Genomic DNA, 14331 nt, shown 5'->3' with positions numbered 1-14331 from the left:
AAAATTCTAAAACCATTTAGTGCTTCACATAATAAAATACACAACGGCTGTAGCCTGTTTTAGGAACTGTGTGTGTGTGGTGTGTGTGTGGTACAGTGTGTAGGTGTGTGTGTGGTACAGTGCGTAGATGCAGCGGACAGACAGGTCTCAGTTGGTTTGGTGTCCTCTGCTTACCTTTAATACTTGTAAATAAAACTTTTGGCCCGTAATTTATTTTCCTCATTGTAGCGACCAGAGGGGGGGGGGGGGATATATCAGTCTCCGATAGTGTTACTTTATTATGAGAGTGCTCTGTTTGATTCTGAAATTGTATATATTTATATATATATATATATATGTGTGTGTGTGTGTCCGCATCTGTAGCCTGTTATTGTCTCATTATACCGCACTGTGAATGAATCAAAGTAAATATATAGAACACATCTGTCCATCAGACAGAGGCTGCTGTGCCTCCTGTCATCATTAATGGACGTCTCTTTAAAATGACCGCTCAGAGGAGAGGAGTTCTCATTTCTCTAACCGCCTGCTGCTTCCCCTCCTCTCTCCTCGGTTCCCCTCCTCGGCTCCTCCGCTCGCTTCTCCTGTGGGCGGGACTAAGTCTGGAGGTTAGGAGTCTCGAGGAGGGGAGTCTAGGAGGGGAGTTAGAGAAATGAGAAAGGGCCCCGGTCACCTGCTTCTTTTAAATCAGCTGTGTGGGGTTCCCTGTGGACTACAATGACGATGGAGTGTGCGAGTGGTGGATTGGACGAGGACGGTGTGTCGGCGTTGTTCGACAGCGGTGCGGTATGCTAATGGTAACACACGCCAAACATGCTAAATCATATCAGAAGGCATCACCCAGATTTTCCAGAGCCCGGCAAAAGACAGCAGCAGTTCAACAGCTTCTCCCCGCTGTTTTTAAGAAGCCAAGAGACATGAGAGCCGAGAGACCAAACGAAATAACGGAAGCTTTTGGCATGTGTTTTTCAACGGCTATGCTGCGCCTTATGCAATAGTAGAGGACCCCGGCTTTTATTGATTGTGATTGAAAGTGATTGAAACACTATCTTATTATTTATTTTGTAATATTTTCAATACATTCTTTTTAGTTTTACAGCTTATTGAACCTTTTGGTTTGACATCAGCCATTATAGATGATATGGCCATCTGAGTGTGTGTGGTACTGTGTATGGTTTGTTTTTAACTGTGTAATAAAGTTAATTATTCAAAATGCTAGAGTTCCTTATTTTTAAACTGAAACTTGCACTACTGTTCAAAATAAATAAAAACAAACCTGGAATTATGCATTTGGGACTTTTTTTTCTTTTTTGTTGTTGTACCGAACCGTGACCTCCAAACCGAGGTACATACCGAACCGTGAATTGTGTGAACCGTTACACCACTCGTGCCACGTTGTTCTAACATTTTAGAATTTCAAGATTGAAGTAACTGAAATTTAAATCCTATTATTTATATGCGAGTATTTTTGGCATAAAGACATTTGTATTTTGTTTGCAATTATGTCTTTTCTATTCCACTGAGAAAACATTCCAAAAGAGAGAATATTTGCGTAGGCCGACCAGGAAGTAGTATTGCGAGGGCTCCCTCAACAAACATTTTTGGATTTTCCCTTGGATTTCAGAATATTCCCGGGAAAAAACCCTGTGGCAAACACACGTTTATGATACTTACACATTTATTCATCAGGATTATCTCTACGTATTAACACCACTTTTAAGATTTTTTAAGAGCGTAAATGCAATCGCCTGAACTGAAAAGCTAACGTTAGGCTGTGCACAAGCTAAGTACTCTCATCCAGTATCTTGTTAGCAACCGCCGCTTTTATGACACATATAAACAAACTAAATCACAGTCGCTTTGCTGTGCATCACCACGGCTAAGCTGAAGACGGGTAGTGTGCGACGTAATGTTTAGTAGTCTCATTTGGCCACTTGTTAGCAACAGCCCTTTTCAAGACATGTAAAAGCTTAAGACATTCAACGGTGGGGTATTTACTGACGTTCTTTATGTCGTAGAGTAAAACATGAAAGCATCCCAACCTTGTGTTTACCATAGATCTTATTTGAGGCATCGAATAAAAAATCATTAAGACATTTCTGGATTTTAGGACTTGTCCCTGCACCACTCTATACTTGTCCGTCAAACTGTTTTTTAACCTTAAAAAAAATGATGACAAAAGATGTTCATGATGACATTAGTTGTTCACCTTGTTGGGGTTGGAGCCTGTGACTCCGATGGGGTTGAGCAGGTCCTCCATGCCGTGCGGGACAGGCCACAGGTTGAGCGCCATCTTCCCTGCTACCAGTGTGTGGGTGTAGTCAAACAGGTTGATGTTGCCCCAGGCGAGAGGACAGTGCTCCTGCAGGAAAACACCATTTAGACGATGCATGAAAAGGATATGAGAGGCAACAGCTCGGGGCTATGGAACAAACCGGTGCGGTGTAGAACAAGGGGAAGTGCTTTACTTCCCATCCACCCATTCATCATCCTTTGTTAACGGATTCAATGCAAACAAGAAGCATGACAAGATTTGAGTAACAACTTAAGGGCTGCAACTAAGGGTTATTATCATTGATGAATTGGTGGAACATCACTTTCTGTCATGTTTGTACAAAATAAACAATAACGACTAATGGATTCAAACATTCTGTAAATCAGCTAATCGTAACAGCACTTATTTGAATTTAAACATTATACAATTAAAATCCCTACAAAGTCTGAGTTTAATATCTGACTCTTTGAGGATTTTCCAGACCCAAATTGCTACATTTCATGAATTTAGTTTAAGACACAGATTATTGATAATTAATGTCACAACATTAGGAATGTGTTGTGAGAACTAGCAGGTGTTACAGAAACTCGCAGACAACAATGAATAAGAAGAAGCTTGTATATGTGAACGGGTCCCAGTGTGTTCCAGTGAGAGAGAAAAAATAACATTATTTAGCCACTTAAAAATAATTTCAGTTCTTTCACATATATACATATATATATATATATATATATACTGCAAATAAAAGCATTTCCATTGCCCCTGTGTTTGATGTATTATTATTAGTTATGTATATAGTACAATATGTGTATATGTATCTGTCCATGTAGTAGATTGGTCTATAAGAGAGTATTCTAATGTTATGTATATCTTATATTGTGTATTCTTAGATACTCTTCTGAATATATCCAACTTTAGATAAATAAAGTTTATATCTATCTATCATATATATCTATTCAAAGAACCCTAGGGCAACCAAACCAAGGTTTCATGAAATCAAACCTAGTTTCTGATTTATTTATGGTTGACAATGGTTTTAGTATTTATTTTCTCTTCATCCCATAGATGGGAGCAACCCATCCGTGAACCTTCGCTCCACGTAAGGTCGCTGTCATTTGACTGGCAGTAAATACAGGTTCCGAAGTAACCAAGGATACCGTTCACATGGAGCAGAATTATGATGGTCAGTCAGGCAAACAATGAAACATGTCATCTGAGAAAGATGATTGGCGTTGATATATAGTCAGATTGAAAGCTAAAGAGGACGGATGTCCTGTCAGTCTGCCGGAGGACGAGTGGCAGGAAGCAGGCTAACACTTAAAGAGCCTGTGACAGCATCCCAACAACTGTTGTGCAATGAAATATTGGGCTACTAGTCATCTCGAACCGTCAGTTTAAAAAAGAAAAAGCGATACCGTTCCGTTAAATATCAATAATTTCGAACATCGCGGGGAAATTCCTTCGACTCATTTTGAAGTTTTGGGGGAAGACGGAAGTGACGTCAATGCGGGAACGCTTCGAGAGCCAAACACGGACAAAGTGTGTTGTCATGCGTAGAAATGGTGAATTACTGAGATTAGGCACGTTAATAACGTTTTAATGAAGTTGACTACAGTATATTCATATTTGTCAGTGCTTTCATGTCAATTCGGCGAACATAAACATAGATGATCGTGGTGAAGATGATGATTACATTAGGATTAAAAATCGGGAGTGAGAGCTGCTGAATTTACTCCCGTCGGATGTGATATAAAAACAAATCGATTATTTTTGTAGTTGTAGTACACCAACACCAACATGGATTAAACGTGTGGTTTTTTTACCACAATGTTGGGGAAATTAATGGATAAAATGCACGGATTATTATTATTATTATTCCCACTCCGATCGGGACACTAGGTCCACCGTTTCCCCGCAGCGAGGCTCCCCCCGTTGACAGTCCGAAGTGGGCCGGTGGGATAATAATAATAATAATAATAATAACTTGGATTTCTATAGCGCCTTTCATGATACACAAGGTCGCTTTACAAGGAAGAACAGGAGTATAAACAAACATAACAAAACAAAAGGCAGTCAGACGAACAGTTTAGACAGACAAGATAAGTCACCAGCACATCCCCCATGGGTGGCGTGTGAGGCTCAGGTTTGAGAAGGCTAAATAACTTCTTTTACCTGACGCTGCCCGCCTCCGGCGTCTATAGCAAAGAGATCAACTCAGTGTGCGGAGTTTAAATCCCTCAAGTCATATTACAGGATAAAGGAAATACAGTTTAAACTGCCGTATGCAGAGAAGACGCCGACGTGTCGCACTTATCATTCATATTACATCATCAATCAGATCATCGATCATATAATATCATAATATATCATATATTTCCTTATCTGAGTCAGCTTCTCCAGCCTCATCTGGCCGTGCAACACTCACAGTGTCACAGACTGGATGCAGAAGTATTATTTAACACATTATGTTGACGAAACACTCGAGACAAATGTAATTAAAGTCAGATCCACTCGTGTCTTAGACGTGAACGTGCTCTCAGCTGGAGAGAGAAACCCTGGCTTGATTTACCGAGTTGATAACCAGCGTCGTAGGGCCGCTTAGCGAGATCTCGTTTGTTAGTTTGTTGTTGTTAGTTAGTTTGTTACTCAAACATATCCAGGGTCTGTTGAACTGGCTTCGTAGTACAGGGCACAGGTGGCTAGCAGCGCTAATGTCAAAGACAGAGACATTATACATTATATTTGTATGTTACCAGGATGCAGTGACACAAATATTTACATATTTACATTTACTATCTACAGCACCCTGACATCCCCCACTCCCCCCGTTGACAATTTACTAGCGGTACCGAAGTGGGCCGGTCGAGAGTCCCGGGATGATTTTTAGTCCCATTCCACCACTGGCTACATGACCGTATGATCGCCCATATTGACGCACCTCATTCCTAAACTTCTAACAGATACAACATAAACCGATCCTTCAGCCTCATATGAGCTCTCAGACACGTTCAACATTAACCTGTCATCGCTGTCTGAGCTTGCTGCTGTGTGCGCCGTCGTGCGTTTACATCTGACTGTATATATATAAAGGTTTACATGCAGAAGCTGGGATCCTGGACGGTGCAGCTGGAGCGCTGTGCCCACAATGACGTCACCCATCATTTGGCGGGACTTGAAGAATCCGCGAGAAGATCCAGAAAATGGTCAAGATTGAAGGCAGATTAATGGTTATCAAAGTACAAATATCCAAAATCAGTTCAGTAACGGTTTTCAAGGGGACAATATGTACTCAAATGGATGGGTTTGGGTGATGGGGGAAAACCGTGTCACAGGCTCTTTAAGTTGAGCTTTCTTGGCTTGTCAGTGTTTTATATTCTAATGCAGCGTCTGCAGTCACTACTCTGACTGTTGACACTACAACTGTTTACTTTCACCATTGTGATTAACCTCAATAGCATCATAATGTAACTGTGATAAAGTGTTTCCCTCAGACGTCTCGTATTCACCGTCCCATTGAATACGATCCCCCTCCTCTCTGTGGAGGGCCTGATGCCAGAGATTTACTTTTATCTTCCTTTATTCTAAGTCAAAGTATAAATAATGATCTTTTTGTTGTTTGACTGCAATATATATGACACTTTTAGATGATGATACAATTATTTTGTCCTCTCGGCACCAATTCTTTGTTTTCACCCTAAAGGGGGCCGGGCCGTTATTTCGGCAGGCCGTCACGTCGCGCTGCTCCCGTCTGAAGTTCACAGATGCAGCCCTAGATTGAAATCGCCTCCCGACGCATGAGGGGCCACAGGATAACGATGCACTCCAGCTTCACTGTTTATGATGTCCTCTCCCAGTGTCAGAGCTGTACTCACTCACTGCTTATCCAACATGTCCTCCTCCTGTTGCTGTAAGTGCTTATCTGGTGAATGCTTTTATTACGAAGCACATGGACACAGGAACCGCACCGCACTTGTCCCTGAGGTTATTGGTCATGAAAAATGCATGCAAGGAGGTTTCGCTCGACACATTTGTCACCACGATGTTGTCAAATCAACCAACGCAAAGATCAAGCTGCTAACCTCTTTAGCTCCCTTCCTTCCTTTCACGGAGCAGATGGAGAGGCAGAGCCGGGCAGCGCAAGGGATGTCTGGAATGTACATTTCGTAGTTCAGCCACTCGTTCCACCTGGGAGGAATAGGAAGGGAGTCGTTAGCATAACCACGCACCAACAATGCAACACATACCTTTTGAAGGGTTGTCATGGGCACAAGTATCAAAGAATAACCCAAAATGCCCCTCCCTCAATTGCCCTTATCATTAAAGGGGTCCTATTATGCTTTGTGGGGTTTTCCTTTTTCTGTTATATTGGTGTTTTTTGTGTGCATGTAAATGGTGTGCAAAGGCTAAAATCCCTGTGTTCCCTCCTGGGAGTTTCTCTCCCAAACTGCTCCCCCCCCCACTCTGTCTGAAACGCCTCCATCGAAATCCTTTTTTTCCTTCCGTTATATAATGACATCACTAGGTAACACGAGCTTCTATTGGCTAGCGCTCCAAAACAAAGTATGTGATGACGGCAGACCGTTTACATAACACACAAGGGGACGGGTCCCAAGCATGACATGGGACCTTTAAGGCATGGAGACATGTCACAGTGGGTAGAACAGGGCCCTGCACGGTCAATGTGAATACAAAGAATTAAAAAAATACCTGGGGTTGGAGCAGGGAACACGCTGGGAGTTGACGTTGTCACACAACTGCTCTCCGCCGTGGTATATCCCGGTCCTGACGTAGATCTAGAGCAACCCGAAGAAAGACACTTCTTCTTTACTAATCCTTCGAGAGTTGAGGATATCTTTCACTGACTACATAACACTTTGCAAGATCTGCTAATACTTTCAAGACAGAAGATGTGTGACAGTCACATGTTATATTCGTCAAAGCAGAACAAAGCCGGGGGGCTATAAATAAAACACGCTGTAGTCGCTGTAGTCGCCACAGCACCGCGGCGGTGTACCTTGTCAATGTCTCTGATGTTGACGTTGACGTAGGTGGCGCACAGTATTCTGATCCTCAGCGTTCCGTTGATGGTCCACAGAGACTTGGTGGCTGTCTCCCCGTTCATGTAGGGCGTGGCTGTGGATATCCGCCTGGCATATGACGGCATGGTGAAGTTGTCTATGGGCAGCTGGGAATACAAGCTGTCTTTCGCCATCAGCATCAGGTTGGGCATCCGTCCCAGCATGATGCAGCTGCGCACATACTGCCAAGGACACACAGAGTGACATTTTGAAGCCGAGCAACAGGAAAATAAACATATTAGGATTGTTTATGTCTTTATTCATGCGTCGATGGCAGAAGAGAAAACATTTCATGACATCTAATGGACTAATTATGTCTAATAATGTAAGTGTATATCTTGTTTTTAATACATTTCCAACTTTGTTGTGCAATAACACTTATATATATATATAATTCAAAACATTGTATACACTGTATACATTTTCTAGAGTTTAATATTGTAACAACTGACTGCTACTTGAATACCTTCGACTGTAACAACACTGTTGTGAAATAACATTTGCAACTTGTTCTATTTAAATGTTGTTATAACTGGCTGCTAGTTAACTGTTTTACATATATTCATAAATATTGTATAAATGTGTGCCTCTTTATCAAATATGTCAGTCTACTCATCAACTGTATCTGCACTGTGCCCTTTGTTATGATATGAAGAATCATTTTTGATTCTGTATTGTTTTGATTTATTTTGTATTGTTGTGTAATGATTGGTTCATTTATCAGCTAATTTTGTGTTGTTTTTTTGTCATACATTTTTGTTGTTTTGTTTATTTCTTCAGTTTGTGAGCTTGATTTCTTCCTTTTTGTCATCGTTGTTTTCCTCCTTAAACAAATGGAAGGTTGGGAGAATGAGCTGGTGGATTCTTAACTTTTAAAATACCTTAAAAACTATTTTTGTACGGTTTTTAAAGCCTTTAAAAATATGAGATTCCCTGCTTTTCTCTTCTCTATGATATACACATGAATACCTTTGGGTGTTGCACTGACAAAATACAACATTTAAAAACATAAACGTAGATTTTGGGAAACTTGGATAAACACTTTTTCAATATCTTCGGATCTTTTATAGACTGACAAACGAATAATTGAGAAACCAATTTGCCGATTACTCCATAATGTAACTAATCGTTAGTTGCAGCCCTATGTGTCAACATGTTTATTATTTACATTATTACTGTAACATTTGCTCTTATTACTTATAGATTACGACGTGTATACATACAGTCTACTCTGGAGTCAGCTCCTTTTCTCCTAAATCAAATTCCATGGGACAGATGCCAGGCGTATGTATGGGATGATAATGTAATGCGACGTGTATCTCTCCTAAATACAACAGCGTCAGACGCAGTGAGATTAAATCAGATTACCTTGTACTGACTCAGAGGGTATTTCTCCAGCAGGTACTCGTCGCAGCCGCACACTTTGAGGATGTACTTCCCCTGATACTCCTGCACACACATCTTCAGCTGCTCCTGGGAGAGCAGCATGCTGCGCGTCTTCTTCCGGATGGCTTCAGCGATCACCTGCTCCGGCACGTAGTCGTGGTTGATCTTCAGGGTGTACTTCTGCTTGTCATTGCTGGGTGACACAATCACCCATATGACGACAATGATTTGACCTGAGGGATGGAAATAAAAGAGATTGAAGAAATGCCTTTTGTACACAGAAAAAAGGTGCACATAGCAACAGTGTGAATGTTTCGTATAAAATGTCTTACCTTTATCTAGCTTGTTATAGATGTGCCTGGGGAGTTCCACGGAGGATTCTACATTGGGGGGGTACACGTACAGCGCTCTGCTGTGGGGTCCGTTACAGTCTCTGAGGTCTATGGCTTCTTTGCAAACATTTAAAATGTTCCTTCTGAAGTCCTGCACTTCTGAGTCTTTCACCAAATCAAACTCACATATTGGCATTCCAATCGCAAAACCTGAAAGGAAAAACTAATGCTTAATAAAACATTTTCTTTGTCGGGACATGTGAGCCATGGCGTATTCATTATTCATTATAAGCAGCCTAATCCTTTTCAACTGTGAAATGTAGCATTAGCATCTTATTTATACTAATACACCTATATCAAAGTATGTTTTAGTCACCACTGTATATACTGTAGTATACATTTAATATATTGTGGTACATTTTTACTTTCAATTCTTAATCTAATCGATAGATTTATGATTAGAAAATTATAAAAGTAGGGTAGACATGTGGATATTATCCGACTGAACAAAACGTGATCCGTCTCTTAAATGTGTCCCAACCACAGACCTTATTTCCAGCTACTTTCTAAAATCCTATGGAGAGATTGCTTTGCGTTTTTGTCGAGTAACCGGAAGAAGCTTCCATCCGGGTTTTAGGACGCGTCACTGCGCTGCGATCTGATCACAAATAGAAATCTGCCACCTTTTCACACATCCATCGGTGTTGATGATGGTGTCAAATGTAGTCGATTGGAGTAATACATTCCTTAGTTTGTGCTATATTTAGCAACAACTCTGAGTTCTCCTGCATCCAGCCGGGCCGTTTGAGAACATTTTGACATAATTGGTGGCAAGGAAGAACTACAAACTAGCTCAGGTCAGATTTCTCTGGATATTCAGTGGGCGTAAAAAAAATAAAAACTCCTTGTCGTAACTTCAATTTTGTAAACAAAGTTATTAAATAAACAGACTTTCCTTGTTTGCTTTGTTCACATTGGAAACTAATTTCCAACGCCAAACATGTAATCTCCACACATGAGTGTAGAGGATGTCATGGGAGATGATGCATTGTACAGTGTTTTGGCTGATTTGGATATTCAGCACTATTTAGTAGAGCCAGTGTGCTGTTGAGAAAATGCAGCCAGAAAAGCCCACGGCTGAATGAATTTAAGGCGGGCTTTAATGTGCCGCCACTTCAGAGCAATGCATCCTGGTACATGTAGGCAAGGAGCTGCGTGCAGATAAACTAAGCACTGAGGAATTATCTGTTTCAATAGACTTGGGTTGCGGTCGGATAATCCAAAAATCAGCTCCTAACGTCTAACCCTATCTCCTATTCCTTGACTTGAGTGAAACGTCACGGGGTTAAGGGATAGTGGATAGGAGAATTCAAAAGGACTTAGGAGAAGAGACTGCGGTACTTTAGAGAATCGACTGCACTTTCACTATCCGACGTGTTTATGATGCGCCAGCGGACGTCATGAATGTGCGTCTGCTGCTGTGGGGAAACTATGGAAACCACAGTTTTCTGTACAGCGGACTACAACATGGATGTTCAATAAGAACGAGGGACTCATCTAGAGACTCTGCACCGTGCTCTGATGCTGCTGCTTTGCTTTATGAACGTGGACAACAGAGAAACATATTCTTCATGACCAAAGTTGGAATTGAAATAAAAAAGGAAGGTGAAACTTATATCACCATTCAAACATCTTTTAAAAGTTGAACAATCTCCACACAGCTCAGTAAACACTGTGAAATGTTGACTTTATTTGATCATTTCAGTAAAAACTAACATTCATATTTCTCCTTTTGATTATAATACTGATGAACGTTCAAAACAAAGCACTTTGGCAAGTTACCGTTTTAAAAAGCTTAATAAGCACCGTAACTTTCATGATATCATTTCTCGGCCGACTGTTGTGTGACGCAAATGCTGCGGCTGCAAGGCATTGTGGGGCAGCATTTTCTCCTCTCCTTTCGGTGAGGGAGGTCCAGTGGTTCCTAAGCTAAAGGAGGTTATAAAGGAAGTTTGAAACCTCCTTTCCTTTCATGTAGAGAATTGGAACGGCACTTATCATGGCTGCCACTGAGGGACTTCCGGGTCATTTCACTCCGTTAGGAAGGTTCCTAAGCTAAATGGACTATTCGACTTCAGCCTAGATTTTAGGGCTCCACAAGTTGGAGAAAAATAATTGTGGCGATTATATTGACTGATATATACTTTTACTAATGTTTTAACTACTGATATCTGACTGCTATCACACTACATTCTACACTTGTTTTTTCTCAAATCTGATAATGCTACTAATTTTTCTTTACCTCGATGTGTACTTTTTTAACTTTGCTGTAACAAATGTGAATTTTGTGAATATATGTTAATAAAGGTATTCCGATTCGGATTCTGTTATTGCAATTGCGCAATATGTTTTGAAATATTAGATTTAAACTTTGTTCAGATCATCATTAAAAAAAAGATATTAAAATGATCATGATATTTTAGAAGGGTTGTGGACCTAACTAACATAAGACTATAAAATACGGTTTGTAGGCCGAGATTTCTCTACAGCACCACAATACTTTTTAAGATTGACATTTTCACATTACTTGCCTTTGCTGAATATTCTGTTTACTGCGATGTCTATGGAAAACTAGTCCATATTTTAAATATATATATATATATATATTCATTGTGCAGCCCTACTACATGTACAATAAACACTAATTGGACATCCACACACAAAGAGGTACCAAATGTTCTCCTCCAGCCAACAGTGTTATGTATAGTCCTCTCTGCTGGTAATGGCATTGCCAAGGCAAATGGCTGTTACACTATATTAGTGTAAAGCACAGTAAGGTGTTTGTAACTGTAGAATAATTGAAGAACCATACCTATTTCTCTGTTGAGAATTTTCTCTTCCCTGTTTCCCACTGGCTCAATGACTTTGAGGAAGGCCTGGAAGAGCCTGAGATCGCACAGCCTCCTGGTCTCATCGTAGAACTCCTCCCGCTCGGCCTCCTGGGTCACACTGACAAAGATGTAGGAGCTCTCCTCCTGCAGCAGATGGTAAAGCGGGTACTTCCTGGCCTCTTTGAATAGCTCATGCTTGACTGTGATCAGCGTGGCTTCCCGGAGGCACTCCAACGTGAGAATCATGCCATTTGGCAGAAGGCAGTCCACCAAGATGCTGGGGGGCATCAAGTGCATCCCCCATAGTTCTCCTGAGGAGGGCCTTGGAGGCATGGTTGTCACAAATCTGCTATTTTCAGAGCCCGGTAATTATCAGATGAGCGATGCCGACCAACTGCCAGAAAGAAGGAAGCAGAATGATATAAGAACCACTGACCTGTGCACAATAATGCAAAGCGCTTGTGGTAACCAGTTGACCCAAGTGATGCTAGAGTTGCATAGAGGCAGCCATTCTAAATACACACTTCACCAATTTAACATGGGATGCCAAACATATTGTGAAATTCCCAAATTACATAACAGAGGAATTTCTGTAGCACCACTGCATATTGTTCATATTGTTTTTGAGCTAACCATATTGCCAATATCCAGTGGGTTAAAGTTACTCATTACATTTACTCAAGTACTGTGCTAAAGTACAATTTTGAGAGACTTGTAATTTACTTGAGTAAATAGTTTACTTTTACACCCCTTCATTTATTTAATATCTCTAGATACTTTGCAGATTTGGATTAACGATGTGAAATATAATCAAGACATTTAAATCAGACTTTAGTTACACCTGATGAGAATTGACAAGCTACCCTGCAGTATATAAAGTAATTAAAATTAGCTGCATCTTTACCAGCTTTGATAACACTTTAATGATCAATAATTATAATCAAAATATATGAAATGGGCCAATCTGCATAATGAGTACTCTTTGGTACTTTAAGTATATGTTGATGCTAATACTTTTTTACACGAGTAATATTTTGAATGCAGGACGTTTACTTGTAAGAGAGTATTCCTACCCTCTGGTACTTCTACTTTTACTTCAGTACAAGATCTGAGTACTTCTTCCACCTCTGCACATAGCCATTATGTATAGTAATTTAAGATAGCAACACATTTATAACAAATGAGCTGGCTAACTAACGTTGGAACTAGCATGAATTCAACATTTGACTGTATTGTTTTAATTATTATCATTTTAGCAAGGCAACATAACGTGTAATCACAGCAGAGACCGCAAACACGTATGAAAGAAACTTTCGCTTTAGTGATGTGGTGTTAAACCCATGTTAACTCAAAGAGAGCAGCCATAGACATGTCCAGTGATGTCGAATTTAGGGACAAAAATAATGTAAACAAACACATTAACGAACAAGCATTACCCACTCGTTAGTAAAGAATGGCTTAGTTGTAGATTGTTAGCCTGGGCTTGACAGTCATCTCGACTATGTTGTGCTGCTGCTTGGTGTGTTAGGTGTTGTTTCTTAGCTTGCTAGCTTACCATGCTAGCCAAGTTCAGTAAGCAGACCAATGTCATCTACAATATAAAAACCTCGCCTTATACATAACCATGTTACACTGACGTTACTTCAATAAAAGGGTGCGACCCGACCATGTGTCGTGGAAGTAAGTGGGTAGCTGCTTTGATAAACAGGGAACGCGAACATTCAACAAACCATGACAAAAACAAATGTAAAGCTACCTCTGTCAGTTAGCCAACCGGTTAGCTGCCAAGCTAATGTTCCAGCAGAATCATTAGCAGCGGCTAGCCGAGTGTCCCGTTTGTGCCCGCTCGGGAAGTCTCAAACAGAGGGGCTAGCTCTAACGTTAATCCATCCAAACAATGACACCGAGGGGTCGGGACGGACCCGCCGTGTAGGAAAAAAGACGCCCCTAGCTCCCAGTGATGTTGTCAAAACGCTGAGGCGGAATAAGTATATAATACTTCATGATGTTCTTCATCGTGCGGTCCCGAAAATGAACTGCACAGTTCGGTAGCACGCTAGCTCCACACAGCTATTCTGCTCAAAGGCTGCTAGCAGGCTCATCATCATGGAGCGCCCTCCCACACCATGGAAGTCCCACATACAGCGAGTTTACGTTCGCTGGAGGAAGCACTTTGTCATGACATGAGAATAGGAAGGGAAGCCGCTTGTTCGCTGTTTTCTGCCATTGGACATGAAAAACCTCAATAAAAATATTACTAAAGTGCGCATGAAAAACACTCCCAAATATGTATATGTCACTATATGATACGGTCATATTCAGCAGAGCTCATAGCAAATCCCGTTACCAGCATGTGTGTGGATGGAGCCCCC

The 14331-nt window shown here is 40.9% G+C and overlaps 1 protein-coding gene across 1 annotated transcript in view; it reads right to left on the bottom strand.

Annotated features, from left to right (window-relative positions):
* Nucleotides 1-14081, bottom strand: part of LOC117462023 (phosphatidylinositol 4,5-bisphosphate 3-kinase catalytic subunit alpha isoform) — a 29564-nt gene extending 15483 nt beyond the window's left edge. The window contains exons 1-8 of the mRNA XM_034104055.2: nucleotides 13716-14081; nucleotides 11941-12353; nucleotides 9069-9278; nucleotides 8719-8969; nucleotides 7287-7532; nucleotides 6980-7065; nucleotides 6352-6457; nucleotides 2207-2359 (exon numbers count right to left, since the gene is read on the bottom strand). Of these exons, the coding sequence (XP_033959946.1) occupies nucleotides 2207-2359; nucleotides 6352-6457; nucleotides 6980-7065; nucleotides 7287-7532; nucleotides 8719-8969; nucleotides 9069-9278; nucleotides 11941-12292 (1404 nt within the window). The 5' untranslated portion in view covers nucleotides 12293-12353; nucleotides 13716-14081. The remainder of the gene's footprint in view (nucleotides 1-2206; nucleotides 2360-6351; nucleotides 6458-6979; nucleotides 7066-7286; nucleotides 7533-8718; nucleotides 8970-9068; nucleotides 9279-11940; nucleotides 12354-13715) is intronic.
* Nucleotides 14082-14331: the final 250 nt, after the last annotated feature.

Source organism: Pseudochaenichthys georgianus, chromosome 17 (genome assembly GCF_902827115.2).
Source record: "Pseudochaenichthys georgianus chromosome 17, fPseGeo1.2, whole genome shotgun sequence".
In the NCBI taxonomy this organism is placed as follows: domain Eukaryota; kingdom Metazoa; phylum Chordata; class Actinopteri; order Perciformes; family Channichthyidae; genus Pseudochaenichthys; species Pseudochaenichthys georgianus.
This window is presented reverse-complemented; position numbering and strand designations above follow the sequence as displayed.